The sequence below is a fragment of the Heterodontus francisci genome, chromosome 19, assembly GCF_036365525.1.
Source record: "Heterodontus francisci isolate sHetFra1 chromosome 19, sHetFra1.hap1, whole genome shotgun sequence".
NCBI classification, from domain to species: Eukaryota; Metazoa; Chordata; class Chondrichthyes; order Heterodontiformes; family Heterodontidae; genus Heterodontus; species Heterodontus francisci.
The window spans coordinates 86,345,345-86,365,973 of NC_090389.1; the positions used below are offsets into that span (position 1 = coordinate 86,345,345).

General features: G+C 44.6%; 1 protein-coding gene across 1 annotated transcript in view; it reads right to left on the bottom strand.

Moving 5' to 3' along the window:
• Positions 1-20,629, bottom strand: part of LOC137380269 (monoglyceride lipase-like) — a 48,520-nt gene that overhangs the window by 12,349 nt on the left and 15,542 nt on the right. Inside the window, exons 2-5 of the mRNA XM_068052157.1 lie at positions 20,450-20,556; positions 10,958-11,094; positions 2,369-2,479; positions 890-979 (exon numbers count right to left, since the gene is read on the bottom strand). Of these exons, the coding sequence (XP_067908258.1) occupies positions 890-979; positions 2,369-2,479; positions 10,958-11,094; positions 20,450-20,556 (445 nt within the window). The remainder of the gene's footprint in view (positions 1-889; positions 980-2,368; positions 2,480-10,957; positions 11,095-20,449; positions 20,557-20,629) is intronic.

Sequence of the window (20,629 nt, forward strand, 5' to 3'; positions counted from 1 at the left end):
ACTGGAGAAGGTGCAAAACAAGATTTACAAGGATAACCAGGATGGACAGACTGGATCTCTTTTCTATTGAGAAGAGAAGGCTGTGGGCGATCTAATAGAGGTCATTAAAATCATGAAAAGTTTTGATAAAGTAACACAGAGATTGTGGGGAAGAGCAAAACTAGAGGCCATCACCATAAGATAGTCACCAAGAAATGCAATAGGGAATTCAGAAGAAACTTCTTCAGCTAGAGAGTGAAGAGAATATGGAACTTGCTATCACAGTGATTGGTTGAAGCAAATAGCATAGATGCATTTAAGGAGAAGATATATAAACATGAGGGAGAAAGAAATAGAAAGATATGCTGATAGGGATAGATAAGGAAGCATGAGAAGAGGTTTGAGTAAAGCATAAACACTGGCATGGACCTGTTGGGCCGAATGGTCTGTTTCTGTGCTGTATATTCTATGTAATTCTGAATAATTCTCTATTAAATAGGAACAATTCTTTGATAGAAAATCCAGAACAAGCGCCCATACATTTAGAATTCAAATTTAAGCCAAGCAAATTAAAAATGCAGGGAAATCTTCACGCAAAAAGTTGCAAGAAGATGTAGTTTACTGTATTGGAAAGCCATCGCTCCAGGATCAATTGAGATGTTTAAGATACTTGCTTGGTAAGCAAGGGTACCAGGGGATTTGCAGACAGGGCAGGAAATCGGAATTAAAAAGACTAACCTCTGCCTTATCGATCTATTGCAGTGGATTAAGTGAGGGAGGTCGCCAAGGTGCCAGCTGCCTGTTCAAAAAGTGCTAGCGAAGAGTTGATGAAATTGACCGAGTCTTCACATAGAATCCATTAAATTCTTCATTCAAATGCAAGAGGAGAAATAAATCACCACAAACCCACCTCTTTTTTTGACCTTGATAGCCAGCGGGCATCCATGTATCCTACTGTTAGATTTGGCAGTAGGTGATACAACATTTTGGCACAGCAAATCTGCAGTGGAGAAAGGAAAGCAAATCCGAGTAAGGCTATGTGTTTGTTTCGATTAATGTTTCACCCAATCATTGGAGGGGTTACACTGCCCTTGAGCAATCAAGATGAGAGTTAAAGGGTACTTCTACAAATTCACAGCCCCAAGTGCATCGCATGTATCCAGTACTGAGGTGTGAAGGTCATTGATCCTCACAGGATTCTCGATCATTGAGATGAAAACTCCAATGGGGTGGGGGGGGAGGGGAGGGGGGGGGCCTTGGCTCCCACAGTTAAATTCCTGATACACACCTGCCATTAAATTCAGCTGTGACTCGGAAGAGCTAATTCATGGAACAAGAGCGGAGTTATATTTAGATACTTAAGTAGGGAAACTATTGGAAAAAATTTTGAGGGACAGGATTAATCTCCACTTGGAGAGGCAGGGATTAATCAAGGATAGTCAGCATGGCTTTGTCAGGGGGAGATCATGTCTGACAAACTTGATTGAATTTTTCGAGGAGGTGACTAGATGTGTAGATGAGGGCAAAGCAGTTGATGTAGTCTACATGGAATTCAGTAAGGCTTTTGATAAGGTCCCGCATGGGAGATTGGTAAAGAAGGTAAGAGCCCATGGGATCCAGGGCAATTTGGCAAATTGGATCCAAAATTGGCTTAGTGGCAGGAGGCAGAGGGTAATGGTTGAGGGTTGTTTTTGCGATTGGAAGCCTGTGACCAGTGGTGTACCACAGGGATCGGTGCTGGAACCCTTGATGTTTGTAGTGTACAATTATGATTTAGACGTGAATATAAGAGGTATGATCGGTAAGTTGACAGATGACACGAAAATTGGTGGTGTCATAAATAGTGAGGAGGAAACTGAGACCCAGTCTACTCATTGAGGTGGATGTTTAAGATCTCTAGGCACAAATTGAAAGAAGAGTAGGGGTTTTCTCCTGGTGTCTTCACCAACATTCCTCCCTCAAACATTATTCCCCCCCTCTAAAAACATATTAACTACTCATTCATTTAATAGTTTGTGAGAATTTACTCTAATGTAGTCCAGGAACCAAGATGAATAATCCAGAGAATGTGAGTTCAAATCCCACCCTGGCAGCCTGGAAATTTGAATTCACCTTTTAAAGATCTGAAAATCCCTGGGACCGCCTGAGGAATGGTGGCAGTATCCTCAGCTGGTGTTTGAGTGGAGCGAAAGGACCCAGGAGAAGAATCAAAGCCCTGCCTTTGTTTTATTTCAGGATTCAGTCAGGGATTGAGCCTCAAAGAAAAAAGATCTTTCAATAACTGGGGGACGTCAGCAGCGGGGACTGGGATATGGTGAAAACTATGCAGAGCAACGGGACTCTTTTAATGAAGCATTCAGGGCATTTGAAGACTCTGTTGTGCTTTTACCTTCAAAGGCGTTGCTGACTCAGGATTCATTAAGACCAAGGGTGCCATAAAAATCACCCCACCAATGTGGTTCTGTCTCTCATTCGCTACGTGGATTGAGATCGATCCTCCCTGAAATGCAAGAGAAGGCAGAGTTACATCAGCACGGTTAGGCCAAGGCTTAACGAACTCTGATGGCCACATGATAGCTCAGTGGATGAAGGTGCTACTCAATGTTGTGAAAGGCCACACGGGTGGAAAAGACCCAACTGTGATTCCTGGTTTGTATTCGGATAATCTCAGTCAGGGCAGCAATTTGATTCAGTGGCGGGTGAAATTCACCTTGTTGGCAGCAAGAAAGGGGCAATAACACACCAGCAGCCCATATTAACACCCCGCCCAATTATCTTCTCCTCTTAACAACAACATGCATTTATATAGCAAAAGCAAAATACTGTAGATGCTGGAAATCCGAAACAAAAACAGAAAATGTTGGAAATACTCAGCAGGTCAGGCCCCAACCGCCTCCTCTTCACTATGGACGTCCAATCCCGCTACACCTCCATCCCCACCAGGACAGTTTGAGGGCTCTCTGCTTCTTCCTTGAACAGAGGCCCAACCAGTCCCCATCCACCACCACCCTCCTCCGCCTGGCTGAACTTATTCTCACATTGAACAACTTCTCCTTCAACCTCACTCACTTTCTTGAAGTAAAAGGTATTGTTATGGGTGCCCACATGGGTCTTAGTTGTGCCTGTCTTTTTTGTGGGATATGTCGAACATTCTTTGTTCCAGTCCTTTTCAGGCCCCCTCCCCCAACTCTTTTTCCGGTACATTGATGACTGTATCGGTGCCGTTTCCTGCTCCCGCCCTGAACTGGAAAACTTTATCAACTTTGCTTCTAATTTCCACCCTTCTCTCACCTTTACATGGTCCATCTCCGACACTTCCCTTCCCTTCCTCGACTTCTCTGTCTCCATCTCTGGGGATAGGTTGTCTACTAATATCCATTATAAGCCCACCGACTCGCACAGCTACCTTGACTACACTTCTTCACACCCTACCTCCTGTAAGGACTCCACTCCATTCTCCCAGTTTCTCCGTCTCCGACACATCTGCTCTGATGATGCCACCTTCCATGACAGTGCTTCTGATATGATCTCCTTTTTCCTCAACCGAGGATTCCCCCCCACTGTTGTTGACAGGGCCATCAACCGTGTCCGGCCCATTTCCCGCACCTCTGCCCTCACCCCTTCCCCTCCCTCCCAGAACCGTGACAGGGTTTCCCTTGTCCTCACTTTCCACCCCATCTGCCTCCACATCCAAAGGATCATCCTCCGCCATTTTCGCCACCGCCAGCGTGATGCCACTACCAAACGCATCTTCCCCTCGCTTCCCCTGTCAGCATTTCGAAGGGATCGTTCCTTCCATGACACCCTCGTCCACTCCTCCATTACCCCCACCACCTCGTCCCCTTCCCACGACACCTTCCCCTGCATTCGCAGGAGGTGTAAATACCTGCCCATTTACCTCCTCTCTCCTCACTATCCCAGGCCCCAAACACTCCTGTCAGGTGAAGCAGCGATTTACTTGTACTTCTTTCAATGTAGTATACTGTATTCGCTGCTCACAGTGTGGTCTCCTCTACATTGGGGAGACCAAATGCAGACTGGGCGACCGCTTTGCGGAACATCTCCGCTCAGTCCGAAAGCATGACCCCGAGCTTCTGGTTGCTTGCCATTTCAACACTCCCCCCTGCTCTCATGCTCACATCTCTGTCCTGGGATTGCTGCAGTGAACATCAACGCAAGCTCGAGGAACAGCATCTCATTTATCCATTAGGCACACTACAGCCTGCCGGACTGAACATTGAGTTCAATAATTTCAGAGCATGACGGGCCCCCCATTTTACTTTTATTTTTAGTTATTTTTTTTTTTTTTTGTGTTTATTTTATTTTATGTTAGTTTGTTCAGTTTGCCTATCCACTGTTTTTTTCATGTTTGTACTTGTGGCTGTTCAGTTTTCAGTCCATTAACACCCTATCTGTACTAATGCTTTGTCTTTCAACACACCTTTAACAGATTGTTTGCCTTTGCTCAATGACCTTCTGGTCGGTTATTCTCTGTGACCTTGCCCTATCAACACCTTCGCCTTTGTTATCTCTTGCCCACCCCCACTTTACTTGCTTATAACCTTTTACATTTCTAATCTCTGCCAGTTCTGAAGAACAGTGACTGACCTGAAACGTTAACTCTGCTTCTCTCTCCACAGATGCTGCCAGACCTGCTGAGTATTTCCAGCATTTCTTGTTTTTATTTAAGATTTCCAGCATCCGCAGTATTTTGCTTTTATTTTAGGTCAGGCAGCATCTGTGGGGAAAGAAACAGAGTTAATGTTTCAGATCCAAGTGACCTGACCTCAAAGGTTAACTCTGTTGCTCTCTCCACAGATGCTGTCTGACCTCTTGAGTATTTCCAGCACTTTCTGTTTTTGTTGCATTTATATAACATCTTTAGCACAGTAAAATGTCCCAAAGTGCTTCACAGGAGCGATTATCAAACACAATTTGACACTGAGCCACATAAGGAGATATCATGATAATGACTAAAAGCTTGGTCAAAGAGATAGGTTTTTAAGGAGTGTCTTCAGAGAGCAGAGAGAGTCGGAGAGGTTTAGGATGGGAATTCCCAAGATTAAGCCCCAGGAAGCTGAAGGTATGGCCACCACTGGACAGGGAAAAGGAAATGGGGGATGTACGGGAGCTAGAATCAGAGGAACACAGATATCGGAGAGGGTTGAGGGGCTGGAGGAGGTTACAGAGATAGGGATGAGGTGTGGCCATAGAGGGATTTGTAAACATTTTAAAAATCGAGACGTTGATGGACTTGAAGGGAGAAATTTTACAGGGTTATAGGGAGTGCAACTAATTGGATAGCTCTTTCTTGAATATGTGATGGGCCGAATGGCCTCCTTCTGTGTTCATATGGCAGATTCTGTGCTGCAATATTCTATATGAACAGGCAAACATGTAAAAACTATTTTGTATCCACACTAGATGAGTGACAATGGTCAGGTTTGGTTTAACCCCAGTTTTTATATTCATCGTGCTTGCAGATAGACTCTGTTCAGCACTGCTTCTTCCTCTGCCTCCTTCCCATCTCCAGAACCCAATTTTCTCCTCCTCCTCGCATATGGAGAGTGCAGCTCACACTGGGGCGCAGTTTAATTGGCAAAAGCTTCTTGCTGATTAATCACCCAAGTGGTATTCCCATGTATGAGTATAGAAAGTCAATGCATAATCTTCTTTTCACCTAATTCCCGTGTAGAAGACACATGGTGGCAACCACGATTGGATTTACCCAAGTTGTACAACCAGCCATCCACATGTCTGCTGTAGCTGATATTTCTGCCCTCCCCACTGCAAGATTGCTGAGGTTTGTTGGAGCACATCTGCTGTAACCTTGCTGAACCTGGACCAGAGATGCTACCTGGGAGATTCTGGTCACTTCACATCAATTCCAAGTTGGGCAACTGCTTCACCCTGCAGTAGAGGCAAGAATTAATGGCCGTGGAATTTATTGCCGTCGTGCCACCTCACCACTTTGCTGGGGTGCGACGCACCACCGATCACTTCCAAAGCAGCCCACGCGGCAGTCTATCAGGAAATGGGCACATGCAGGGCCGTCCCTAGTGTGTGTCGGGAAGCTGAGAATGAATGCTATCCTGATGTCACACAGCTGACGCAACGCCAGGATACCGATTTTGGACCATGCAGGTCCAGGCAATGAAATTGTCAATCGCTCAGCAAACAACAAGCGCGAAGCTGCAAGGTGGGCCCTGCCCTTGTGTTCCTTAAAAGGGCTAGGCACTGAAATTGCAGGTAAAGTAATTTTAAAGAATTTCTGCCATTGCAAACTGCCTGGAAGTACTCTGGAGTGTTTCTGAAGGTGTCTGACCCACCCACACAAAGGCTGCAGTAGTGGCAGTGCCTGTGGGACTGCACCATGACAGGGAGATAGAGCAGAGGCTATGGGGAGGGCAAATCTCATGCAATGCCCTCTTCCAAGTTGAGTCAGACTCCTCCATGCTCCTCAAAAAAAAAGTGACAGGAGGCTGTCTGGCAGGCCAGCTAATTTCACCCAGCATCTCAGCAAGCATGCCTATCAGCTCTCTCCTGTATGATGTCCCCTTGAGGCCCTCATCTGTTTCCTTCAAAAGTACATTTCATAGATAAGTAGACCTTCAGAATTCTAACCAGTCTAACATCCTCATGATTAATTAGCTTTAGAGATCATGATTTAGCAATCTCCAGACCTTCCCAAGGACAGTCATCCACATGTCTGCTGTAGCTCAGTGGGTAGCACTCTTGCATCTCAGTCAAATGTTTGTGGGTTCAAACCCCCTGTTAAACTCCTGAGGGAGTGCTCACTGTCGCAGATGCTGCCGTTTGGATGAGATGTTAAACTGAGGCTTCATTTGCTCTATCAGGTGGGCTTAAAAGATTATCAGGGGAGTTAACCCAGTTACTGACCCAACGTTTATCCCTAAATCAACATTACTAAAGAACATTAAAATAAAAGCAAAATGCTGCAGATGCTGGAAATCTGAAATAAAAACAGAAAGTGCTGGAAACACAAAGCAGGTCTGGCAGCATCTGTGGAAAGAGAAGCGGAGTTAACGTTTCAGGTCAGTGACCCTTCTTCAGAATTGGCAAAGGTTAGAAATGTAACAGGCTTTGAGCAAGTGAAGGAGGGGGAGGGGTTTAACGGGGAAGAGAACAAAAGGGAAGGTGTATGATAGGGCAGAGGGCAGGAGAAATTAAATAACACAGCTGTCATGGGACAAAGGCAAAGTGTGTGTTAATGCTTGTGGTGAAAGACATAGCATTACTCCAGAGAGAGTGTTAATGACAGAGTAATGACTACATGAAAAAACAGGCACATAGTTACAAAATAAAATAAAAAATATATTTAAAAAAAGGCCAGTCATACTCTGAGGTTATTGAACTCAATGTTCAGTCTGCAAGGCTGTAGAGTGCCTAATCGAAAGATCAGGTCGAGCTTGCATTGATGTTCACTGGAACACTGGAGCAGTCAAAGACAGAAATGTGGTCATGAGAGCAGGGGGGAGTGTTGAAATGGCAAGCGACCGGATGCTTGGAGTCAGATCCAACCTTGAGTTCAACAATTTCAGAGCATGCTTGCCCTTTTTTTTATTATTTTGTTTTTTAACCATGTGCCTGTTTTTTCATGTATACAGAAGTGCTCATTACTCTGTCATTAACACTCTCTCTGGACTAATGCTTTGTCTTTCACCATAGGCATTAACACTCCTTGCCTTTGTCTCAGGACAGCTTTGTTATTTAATCTCTCCTGCCCTCTGCCCTATCACACACCTTCCCTTTTGTTCTTTTCCTCACCAACCTCCACCGCGCCCATCCCCCCCCCCCCCCCCCAACCACCTTCGCTTGCTTAAAACCTAATTCTTTTCTAACCTTTGCCAGTTCTGATGAAGGGTCACTGACCTGAAACGTTAACTCTGCTTCTCTCTCCACAGATGCTGCCAGACCTGCTGAGTATTTCCAGCACTTTTTGTTTTTATTATTAACGAACAGATGATCTGCTCATTATCATATTACAGTTTGTAGGAGCTTGCTATGCGCAAATTGGCTGCTGTGTTTCCCATGTTACAGCCATGAGTACACTTTAAAGTATTTAATTGATCAGTGGTGAAAGGAGTGAATGTTTAAGGGAGCTGGATGGGCTGCCAAACAAGTGGACACTTGGTCCTGGATGGTTGTACAAGTAGATTTTTCTTGGTGTAGTCTTGGTGTTTATTTTGTGTCACTGCATGAGCTGAAAGTTTAAGAAGAACTGGGTGGCCCAGAAATTTCCCTGGATTTTCTGGCACTTTAATGGATATATCATAAAATCATAGGATGATACAGCACAGAAGGAAGCCATTTGGCCCATTGTGCATATGCTAGCTCTGATAAACCTATCCAGTTAGCCATATTCTTATGCCATATAAGGAAACATAAGATGACCAAAAGATTGCTCAAAAAGGTAGGTTTTAAGGAGCACCTTAAAAAGGAGGGAGTGGTGGAGAGGTTTAGGGAGGGAATTCCAGAGCTTAGGGCCTAGGCAGCTGAAGGCACAGCCACCAATGGTGGAGTGATTAAAAATCGGGGATGCTCAAGTGGCCAGAATTGGAGGAGCGCAGAGATCTCGGAGGGTTGTAAGTCTGGCTACAGAGGTAAGGAGAGCTGAGGCCATAAAGGAATTTGAACACAAGAATGAGAATTTTAAAATTGAGGTATTGCTGGACTGGGAGTCAATGTCGGTCCGTGAGCTCGGGGGTGAAGTTTGAATGGGACTCAAAGTGTGTTAGGATATGGGCAGCAGAGTTTTGGATGAGCTGAGGTTTATGCAAGGTGGAAGATGGAAGGCCAGCTAAGAGAGCAGTGGAATAGTCACGCCGAGAGGTAACAAGGGCATGGGTGAGGGATTCAGCAGCAGATGAGGCAAGGGCGGAGGCAGGCATGTTACAGTGGTGGAAATGGGTGGTCTTAGTGATGGAGCAGAAATGCGGTTGCACAATTGTGAGCCTTAGATAATTTCCAGGGAGAGGGATGGAGTTGTTGGCTGGGGTCTGTGACCAGGACCAGAGACAATGATTCCCAATATTTAATTGGAGGAAATTTTTGCTCATCCCAGACAAGCAGTATGATAAATCTGAGACAGTGGAGGAGTCAAAAGTGCTCATTACTCTGCCATTAACACTCTTGTTTGGCAGCCCATCCAGCTCCCTTAAACATTCACTCCTTTCACCACTGATGTGTCGTAGCAGCAGTGTGAACCATCTACAAGATGCACCATAGCGCCTTGCCAAGAATTCCTAGTCAGCACCTTGCTGGACAAGCTGGAGATTTAAGAGTTAAAGATCGAACTGAAGTGTATAACAGAGGTGTTGAGGTAGAGCTGTTTGTCTTCAGCATACATGTGAAAACTGATGGTGTTTCGGGATGATGTCACTGAGGGGTAGCATGTAGGTGAGAAATAAGAGGAGATTGATCCATGGAAGATAGCAGAGGTAGTGACCGGAGAGCAGGAAGAGAAGCCATTGCAGGTGAGTCTCTGACAATGGCTAGATTGATAGGAATGATACCAGGCAAGGGCAGTCTCACCCAGCTGGCCAACAGAGGAAAGGCATTAGAGGAGGATGGTGTGGTTAACTGTGTCAAAGGTTGAAGGCAGGTTGAGAAAGATAAGGAATGATAGTTTATCATGATCATAGTCATCGTCACAGTCACATTGGGTGTCATTTCTGCCTTTGGTAAGGGCTTTTTCAGTGCTGTGGCAGGGGTGGAAACCTGATTAGAGGGATTCAAATGTGGGATTGTGTGAAATATGAGCACGAATTTGAGAGGTGTCAACATGTTTCAGGATTTTGGAGAGGAAAGGGAGGTTGGAGATGGAGTGGTAGTTTGCAAGGACAGAGGGATCAAGGATAGTTTTTTTGAGGAGAGGTGTGATGACAGAAAATTTGATGCGGAGGGGAACAATACACGAGGAGAGGAGATCGTTAACAACATCAGCTAACATAGGTCCAGGTAGGGAAGTTGGTTAGTCAGTAGTTTGCTGGAAATAGGGTTCAGGCAGCAGGAGGTGGGTCTCTCGGACAAGATGAGCTTGGAGAGAGTGGGTGGGAGGTAGGAAGAAAGCTAGAGAAAGATGCGAGTTCAAAGCTAGGGCAGGGAGGGATTAGGGAGGATAGAAGGGGATGGTACTTGGAGGCCAGGTAGAGAACGAGGATCCTAAATGAGCGGTGAGAGGGGTGGAACAAGTGAGATGTTCAATGAAGGAGAAGGTCCCAGCGGGGTAGTGGGACAGACCTTTTGCTTATCTAACTTATCTATGCTATTTGCCTCAACCATTTCCTGTGGTAGCAAGTTCCACATTCCAACCATTCTTTGGGTAAAGAAAATAAAAGCAAAATACTGCGGATGCTGGAAATCTGAAATAAAAACAAGAAATGCTGGAAATATTCAGCAGGTCTGGCAGCATCTGTGGAAAGAGAAGCAGAGTTAATGTTTCGGGTCAGTGACCCTTCTTCGGGTAAAGGAGTTTTGCTTTCATGCCCTCTTGAATTTATTAGTGCCTACCTCATATTTATGGACCTAGTTCTGGTCTCACCAAATCTAAATTTAAATAAACCAGAACTGATCACTGTACTCCAAGTATGGTCTGACCAAAGTTCTATATTGGATTAACATAGCTTTTCAATTATCTCTCTAGAAATCAACTCCAGTGCGTTGTTGGATTTTTATGGCCTGCATTGCTACTTTTAGTGAACTTTGTATTTGATGCCTAGATTCCCCCTGTTCCTCTTCCTATCAAAATGTATTACCCCACGCTTATCTAAACTGAAGTTCATTTGCCAATTGCACATTCATTCTGCAAAATTGTTATTGCCATCCTGCATTTTGTCACAGTCCTCCTCTGTATTAACTACAAGCCCCCAATTTAGAGTCATCGGCAAATTTTGAATTTGTACTTCTGATTTCCAAGTCTAAATCATTTATTATTTTGTTGCAATGGGTCACTTACCATGGACTGTGAAATCAGGAAAACCTTTAGGTTTGGGTAACGTTCCACCACCATGTCAAAGTGCTGCAGACAGTCCCGGATGTATATTCTGAAATTAGACACAGTCATGCGCTTGCCTTCACTCTGCCCATGGCCAACTGTGCAAGGAGGGAAAAAAAGAATGGCTTAGAGGAATTGAACGATTGAGTGGAGAGCTGTCTCAAAGGTTCAGTGAGATGTACAGACTGGGAGGGTGCTCAGTGGATTCTTTTCATGTGGGGACAGCAGCCGTCGCTGGAATGAGCGTTTGTGCTCCTGCGCAGGCCGAACGATCAGCAGGAGTTACCCCTCCTAGTCACTAATCAGCAATTCCGTGCCCCCTCCCCAACACCCACTGAAAGCAGGAATGTGCAGAGATTGGGAGGACAAACTCATACTTATACAGCATCTTATTGCATCCCTGAGAAACCTCGCAATGTGCTTCACATAATCACTATTTCTTTAATCATGGGAATTTTTTAAAAGAGGGAAAGACTTGCAAAGCATTTGCATCAAAGGAGCAGGCCTTTCGGCCCAACAGGTCCAAACACTCTCACCTACAATTCAGAAGGTTCAAGTGCTGCTCCGAAATTTGAGGATGTAATCTAGGCTGACACCCATTTATTTCAATAGCACCTTTCACAGCCTCAAGTCATCCCAAAAGTGCTTTACAGCCAATGAAGTACTTTTGAAGTGTAGACACTGTTGTAAGGTAGGAAACATGGCAGTCAATTTGCACGCAGCAAGGTCCCACAAACAGAAATGTAATAATGACCAGATAATCTGTTTTGGTGAGGTCAGTTGAAGGATTGGACCCAGGGAAAACTTCTCTGCTTCTCTTCTGATAGTGTCATTTTTACCCCAGCTGACAGGGCAGGCTAGAGTCATATGCCGGGATTTCACGTTGGGCGGAGAGGAGCCGGCCACCGACTGAAAAGTCAGTGGTGGACCCGCTTCCGCCTCACCTGGGGATCCGACCTGCATTTTATGGGCCCCCGGGCTTTAATTGTTCCAAGGTGGGACTTCCACTCGCTTGAGGGAGGAAGTTCCGCCTCATTGAGCTGCCAACCAATCAGCGGGCTGGCAGCTCTTAGTCCCAGCAGCGCCACTGGGAGTGGTGGCCACTGCTGGGACTGCAGCCCAGCCGAAGACATGGAGCCAGGAAGACAGGTAGGTTTTGGTTGCCTCGTAGGGGGTAATTGGTCAAGCCCCGGCGAGGCAAGGGTGGTCGGTTGGGAGGGGAAGGGGGGCATGTTGGGTGCTGGGGGTGGTTGGGGTAGCAGGGGCCCGATGAGCAGGGGCCCCCCATCCCGGGCTGTTCGCAACCACCTGGTTTTCACAGGCTGCATTTCCCTGCACCAGGACGCCCACTTGCCAGGCGTAAAATCCGCGTGGAGGCGGGCGAAGGCCCTTAAGTGGCCGTTAAGTGGCCAATTAAGGGCCTTGATTGGCCTGGGGTGGGTGGGCCGTTTTTTTGCATCCCCTACCAGGAGCGGATCAGGAAAGCTTCCCGGAGCCTCCCCCTCCATTTTACACCATTCACCCGCCACCATCCGGCTCATTTGGGTGGCATAAAATTCCGGCCATAGAGTCATTACACAGAAGGAGGCCATTTGGCCCATCGAGTCCATTCTGGCTCTCTGCAGAGCAATCCAATCAGTCCCCTTTCCCCCACTTGATCCCTGTAGCCCTGCAGGTTTATTTCCCTCAAGCGCCTATTCCAATTTCCTTTTGAAATCGCTCATTGTCTCTGCTTCCACCACTCTTGTCAGTTATGAGTTAGAGATCATTACCAATCACTGTAAAAAAAAAGTTCTTCCCCACATTCACACTGCACCTTGTGCCCAAAACCTTCAATCTGTGTGCCCTAGTCCTTGTATCATCAGCTACCTTATCTAAACCTGTCAGAATCTTGTACACCTCTATCAAATCTCCCCTCAATCTCCTTTGCTCCAGAGAGAACAACCCCAGCTTCTACAACCTAACCTTATAGCTAGAATCCCTCAACCCTGGAACCATTTTGGTAAATCTCCTCTGCACCCGCTCAAGGACCCTGTTACGATCCCATTAGGGACCGTTAACTTTTAAAAAGAGAAAATCGAATTCCCTGAAAGAATTACAGCACAAGATTTCACATTCAAATAAAAAAAAATTCTATACAAGAGTTAAACAAAGCAAAACACTACAGTTTGAAAACACTTCTACTTTACACAGTCCCTTTTTGATGATGAAATCCCTAGGGGTTAAAAGTCCCAAACTCCTCCCAGTTGCAATGGGTTGGATCTCCCAGACTTTTCAGAACTCAATATTTTCTTCGAGCTCCCTTCTCCAAGCACTTCCACCCTGGACATCTGTGGATAAAGTGGTTTCTGGTGATCCCGTGGGCCCTTCACTCCTCCACAAGCTTCAACTCTCAAAACCAGTTTAAATCTCCACAGCTTTTTGCTGTATTTCTTCAGAGAGCAGAGTCTCTCTCTCTCTCTCCCCCAACACCCCCACCACCTCCCCTCTTCTCTCTCTTCCTCCACACCTCCCACCCCCCTCACTGGGTGCCTTCTCTTACAGTTTCGCTTGAGGCCTCTTCCTGGTGGGTTCTCTTCACACAGCCTCCTTGAGGCCACAACCTGATGGTTCATTCCTTACAGCCTGTTTTCTCCAGAAAGTCTGTTAAATTTATTTGGTCCTAAAATTCAGAACTTTATTGTCCTTCTCTAAATGGCAAAGACCAGAAGGCTAGTTTCACAAAGGTACTCAGCCTTTCTGTTGCCCCCAGGCATTACGACCTGCTGTTTGTTTGCATGTTCTCAATGGCTGACGCCTTGTTTTACAACCCAAAAGTCTGGGAGGACGAAATCCATTGTTCTTCCGGTGTTCGTGCTCTAGTCTCTGTTCTTCAGAAAACAGTCTTTGATCTGTTCCCTCTCTTGTCCTGGTAACCTTTTGCAGAGTGAAGGTGAAGTCAGCTGACCTAGACTCCATCTTGAACTTTTAAAATCACAAACTTTAAGATATAATCATGCTATAAGGTCAAGCATGTAGGGCGGCACAGTGGCGCAGTGGTTAGCACTGCAGCCTCACAGCTCCAGGGACCCGGGTTCGATTCTGGGTACTGCCTGTGTGGAGTTTGCAAGTTCTCCCTGTGTCTGCGTGGGTTTTCTCTGGGTGCTCCGGTTTCCTCCCACAAGCCAAAAGACTTGCAGGTTGATAGGTAAATTGGCCATTATAAATTATCACTAGTATAGGTAGGTGGTAGGGAAATATAGGGACAGGTGGGGATGTTTGGTAGGAATATGGGATTAGTGTAGGATTAGTATAAATGGGTGGTTGATGGTCGGCACAGACTCGGTGGGCCGAAGGGCCTGTTTCAGTGCTGTATCTCTAATCTAATCTAATCTAAACAACCCTCACATCCTTCCTAAAGTGTGGTGACCAGAACTGGATGCAATACTCTAGTGGTGGCCTGACCAGAGCTTTATAAATGTTCAGCATAACTTCCCTGTTCTTATACTCAATACCTCTATTTATGAAGCTCCAATATCCCATATGCTTTACTAACCACTCTCTCAATATGTCTTGCCACCTTCAAAGATCGATGCACATGAACCCCCAGGTTCCTCTCTCCCTGTACACTCTTTAAAACTGTGCCATTCTGTCTATATTGCCTCTCCCAATCCCAGGGGTCAGGAACATTAATAACAAGAGCAGTCAAAATTGCAATATCTTAAGAGCCAATAATAATGAAAAATAAGACAGAGACAAATTTCAACAACATTTTAAAGCTTTTCACAAAAAAGCTGCTAATTGAATGATACTTTCTCACAAGTACAATGTTAATAAAAGTTTAAAAAACGAAATAACTAATTTAATTACCATCAAAATGGGATTGATCGATCAAGGTCAGGAGCCGCATGAGTCCTTAATGAGCCACATGTTGCTCCGCAGCTGCAGGTTACAGACCCCTGCCCTATCCCTTCTGCCAAAATGCATCTCCTCACACTTCTCTGTATTAAATTCCATCTGCCACATGTCTGCCCATTCTGCTAGCCTATCTGTAGGGATCTACCAAATTCAGTCAAATTTTACAAATTTCATGGTCACAGCATTTTAAGAGTCGTAAATTTCATGATTTCATGTATTTAAATCGTAAATTTCACAGTGTCCCAACAAACCTTGAAAATTATCTATTTAAAACAACAAAAGAGGACAAGGAAGGCTTTTGGTTTCAAATGACATTTATTGTATACACAAAAAAAGCTGACTATAAACAGGTCACATTCTTTACTCACCGAAATCAGTGGTTGAATGAATGTGAGCATGGAGCAACCTGCAACCTTTCTTCATTCCTTGTGTCTGTGCTGTGAACACCTGTCGTGTTTAGACATAGCTCTCTCCAAATCCACAGTGTTTGTTGGAATTGTCAGACAGTGCCGTGCTCGCCTTGCAAGATGGGAGATTCTGCATTCCACAGAGTTCCAAAACTGCAGCACAGGCAAAGTACAATCGGCTTCTTCTGCAGTGCTTTTATATGCAGGAATCTCCAGCTTACAGTTCGCCAAAGGCAGGAATCGCATCAGACAAGTTTAAAGCCCATCATTAACAGGTGCATTTATGCAGGGTCAAAATATTCGCACAGCTTCCAGGAATGCCACAGAAAGTTGTTGAAACCGCTAAGCTGCTTTTCTTCACGACTTGACTCTTCCCCATATCAGTAATATTGTTTGAGCTTCTTTGCCATGCAGGGAAACACCTGTTGAGCACAGGCATTTAATTCAGCACCAAAGTGTTGTTCATTTGACTGTGCTCAGTCCAGAACAGTACATTCATTATTTCATTGTCAGTTTTGTGGATTGTGATGTTTCGAAATTCAAACCAAGTGATTAAATCCATTAGTCGTGTAGCATTCTTGGCAACAGACTGAACCTCCTCATTAAGCTGAGCATTATTGAGAAGGGTTACAATATCTGTTTAAACCTATGTTTTCGATGTCAGTGTGAGCTCTTCTGAGATGAAGTCTGAATAGTATTTCAGGTGAGCTGCATGACACTGTACTGCCCAAAATCAAAAATTCCAACATGTAATTATTGGCTCTGGAGGAAGCGCGATGTTTTGTTCTCCAATTTCAGTTATTTCAGCTGCACTTGCAATGCGTTGTCTGTATCAAAGTTTACAGCTAGGGCAGTGTTTGAAGATCTTTTGAATGTAGCTGACCAGTTTGTCAACTTTACTAAACATGTTTCTCCACAGCTCATTGACAAGAGAAATTATATGTGCATTACATGTAATACGGACAGCCTTAGCCTTGGAGTACAGGTTTGAAAGATTTTATCATGTAAGTTGCATTGTCACTAATGAAAGCAAACACTTAGTTGAAATCTGCACCATATTTTGAAATGGTTTTGATTATCACTTGGAAAACTGTGGTGTAATTAACAGTTTCTAAGTGGATGCAGTCTGTGAGCATCATTGCTAGCTTTCCTGACTGTACACCTTCAGCCTTACCAGACATAAAATCAAACAAAACATGCAGCCCATAGTTGTGATGCTCATCGGCACATTCATCACAAATAATTGCAAAAGACCCACATGCATTAATCTAAGACGACTTCTCCTCACGACGTGTAGTAAAAACCTTTGGTAGATAGTCCTGTCATAGTTTATTTGCACTTGGCAAACAACCACCATTTTGCACATTACATTGAATGAATACAGTGAGAATGATACCCAGGGTGGAAGGTTATCGGGGGTAGGTGGAAATGTGGAGTAATCAGCTCATCCATGAACTTATTGAATGGCGAAGCAGGCTCGAGGGGTTGAGTGGCCTTCTCCTGCTCCTAATTCGTATCTTCATACACCCGCACCTTTGGGTGATCAAGTTTTTCCAATGGTATGTTGGTGCTGGCAAAAACATCCACAAGTTGCTTTGTAACCAATGGACGATTTTCTGAGCTGTCTTGTCGACTTCTGAAAAAGAGATGAAATCATTGCTTGTTTTTTTGCGTGTTTGTTTTCCAGCAGTGCAGTGTCGGATGCTCTCTTTCTGCTGCGATGGCTTTCGGACTCGAAGTGTCGCTGAACCATTGCCCGCCACGTGTGATCCACCGAAACATTAAAGCTTGTACGGAACGGTATTCCACCATCGGCAAGTAGAATTTGGCTTCCAAATTCTTACACTCAATGTGCTGTAGTAATGGCTGTGGCTGTTTTTGATTTGCACATTCTGGCGTTCTCACTTGCCTGCTAATGCTTGAGGCTGCTTCTCTCAAAACTGCACCGGAAGCCCTCCCTCCTCTACCAATCACTGAGTTCAGCCTTGTGTCAAATCACTAAAACGCACAATATTTGCAAAATGCCCAGCAATCATCGAGGTGAGCCTTTTGTCAATGAATAAAAAGCGCAACATTCACAAAATAGCCAATTTCATGGAGGATCCAAGATTTCACAGTCCGTGACACATTTTACCCGATTGTGCATTTGGTAGGGGTCCTATCTATCAATGTCCTGTTGCAGTTGATTGGTATCATCCTCACTGTCTGGCATGCCTCCAAGTTTGGTATCATCGGCAAATTTAGAAATTTTACTCTGTATTCCAATATCAAAGTCATTTATATACATCAAAAAAAGCAGTGATCCTAGCAATGACCCTTGGGGAACACCATGGTCTACCACCCTTCAGGCTGAAAAACAACCATTAACCAACCACAGCTTGCTGTTTTCTATACTTACTCCATTTTTTTTATCCAAGCTGACACTGCCCCTCCTATTCCATGGGTCTCAATTTTGTTAACCAGCTTTTTATGTGGTACTTTGACACTTTCTTAAAATCCATATAGACAACATTGCTTTCCTTTCATCAACCATCTCTGTTACTCAATCAAAAAAATTCAATTAGATTAGTCAAGCATGATCTTTTTACAAATCTGTCCTAGCTCTCCCTAATTCACCCGAACCTCTCCAAGTGCCTGTTGATTTTTTTCCCCTGATTTTTTTTTCTAAAACCTTTCCCACCACAGATATTAAACTAACTGGCCTGTAGTTACTCGCACTGTCCCTACACCCTTTCTTGAATAAGGGTGTCACACTTGCCACTCTCCAATCCTCTGGTACCTCCCCCATATCTAGGGAAGATTGAAAGATTATGGAAAGCCCTTCCACTATCTCCACTCCCACTTCCTTTAGCAATCAGGGATGCAAGCCATCTGGTCCAGGTGACTTACCCACTCTAAGCATAGCCAGCCTTTCCAGTACATCCTGCCTATCAATTTTCACCCCATCCATTACCTCTAGCATCTTCTACTGATATTTTGTCAGCAACTTTTTCCTTAGTAAACACCAATACAAAACTACTTATCGAGTATTCTAGCCTTGCCCCTGTGCATCTAAGCATGTATCACCCTCTTTGTTCCTAATAGGCCCCACCCTGCTCCTTGCTATCCATTTACTATTCACATGGCTGTTCTCATACTTTCTTTTTGCCAGTCTTGTTTTCCTCTTCACTTCCCCTCTCAACTTATTGTATTCGGCCTGGTTCTCACTTGAAGAATTCACCTGACGTGCATCAAATGCTCTGTCTCCCTTGTCATCCAAGGAGCCCTGGCTTTGGTTCCCCTACCTTTCACCCTTGTTGGAATGTGCCTAGCCTGTACCTGAAACATCTCCTTCATAAAGATCACCCATTGTTCCATTTCCATTTTTCCTATCAATCTTTGTTTCTATTTTACCCTGGCTAGATCCCCTCTCATCCCATTGAAGTTAGCTCTCTTCCAATTTAGAAGTTCTACTTTAGATTGTTCCTTGCTTGTTTCCATTACTAAGTTAAACCAGATGATATGATGATCACTTTTACCCAAGTTTTCCCCCACATGCACTTGGATCACCTCATTCCCCAGTACCTGATCCAGAAATGCCTCTTCTTAGTTGGACCAAGAACATACTGGTCAAGGAAGTTCTCTTGAACGCATTTCAGAAATTCCTCCCCTCCTTCCCCTTCACTCTAACATTATTCCAATTGATATTTGAGTAATTAAGTCCCCCAATATCACCACTATATAAATGGTATGTTGGCCTTCAATACAATGGAATAGGAGTAAGGATTTCTTACTGCAATTATATAGAGCCTTGATCAAACTGCACCTGGAGTATTGTGTGCAGTTTTGGTCTCCTTACCTAAGGAAAGAAATACTTGTCATAGAGGGAGTGCAATGAAGGTTCAAACTAATTCCTGGGATGGAGGGATTGTCCTAAGAGGAAAGAATAAATAGACTGGGCCTTTATTCTCTGGAGGTTAGAAGAATAAGAGATGATCTCATTCAAACATACAAAGGGAATGCGGGGAGGTGCACAAGATGCCTGAGTTGGAGGGAGGTAGAGTTCTCAGAGGACTTTAGGGCTGAAAGGGGTTACAGTGAAGTGGAGGGGGACGAGGCCATGAAAGGATTTCAATATGAGGATACATATTTTAAATAGGACATGTTGGGGAAAGTGGGGAGCCAATCCAAGTCAGCAAGCACAGAGGGATGGGTGAACGGGACTTAATAAAGACGTTCCTTAAATTTCACTGCGTGAGTTTGAAACAAAGGAACACTCATTATATCAAAATGTATTACAAAAGCATTCATAGCACAGAAGCAGGCCTTTTGACCCAACAGATCCATGACAGCATTTACTCTCCACACCAGCCTCTTCCCAGCTTCATCTTTATCTAATCCCATCAACATATCCTGCTATTGCTTTCGTCCTCACGTGCTTACCTAGCTTCCCTTTAAATGCAATAGAACATAAGAAATAGAAGTAGGAGTAGGCCATACTGATCCCTGAGCCAGCTCTGCCATTCAATATGAGCTTGCTTATCTTCTGCCTCAACTCCACATTTCTGCCCGTTCCCCATATCCCTTGATTCCCTGAAAGATCATAAATCTGTCTATCCCAGCCTTGAATATAGTCAACAATGGAGCATCCACAACCCTCTGGGTAGAGAATTCCAAAGATTCATAACCCTCTGGGTGAAGAAATTTCTCCTCATCTCAGTTCTAAATGATCATCCCCTCATCTTGAGACTGTCCCCATGTTCTAGATTCTCCAGCCAGGGGAAACAACCTCTCAGTGTCTGCCTTGTCATGCCCCTTCAGAAACCTGTATGTTTCAATGAGATCACCTCTCATTCTTCTAAACTCCAGAGAATATAGACCCAATTTGCTCAGCCTCTCATCATAGGACAACCCTGTCATCCCAGGAACCAATCTAGTGAACCCTCACTATACTGCCTTCAGGGGAAGTATATCCTTCCTCAGATATGGAGATCAAAACTATGCTCAATACTCCAGGTATGGTCCCACCAAGCCTTATACAATTCTAACAAAGGCAGAGGAATTATTTTGTGTACACGGCAGACACAAGCCACCAAAAGATGGTGCAGCATATAAAAACTTTCCTGATGGACCAGTGTGTCTGTATTAAGAGCTGGCAGACGATACTTACGATGATCGTGTGAAAATACGAACAGGGATTGCTTCGTGAGCATCGAAGCAATTCCTCGGTAGCGGCCACTGTGTTCTCCTGCACCATGAATTATCATCACTAGACCCCTGGAAGAATTAGGCAAAAGAAGAATTCAGCAATGGAACAGCAAGCATCAGCTTCAGCATAAAGCAAGATGCA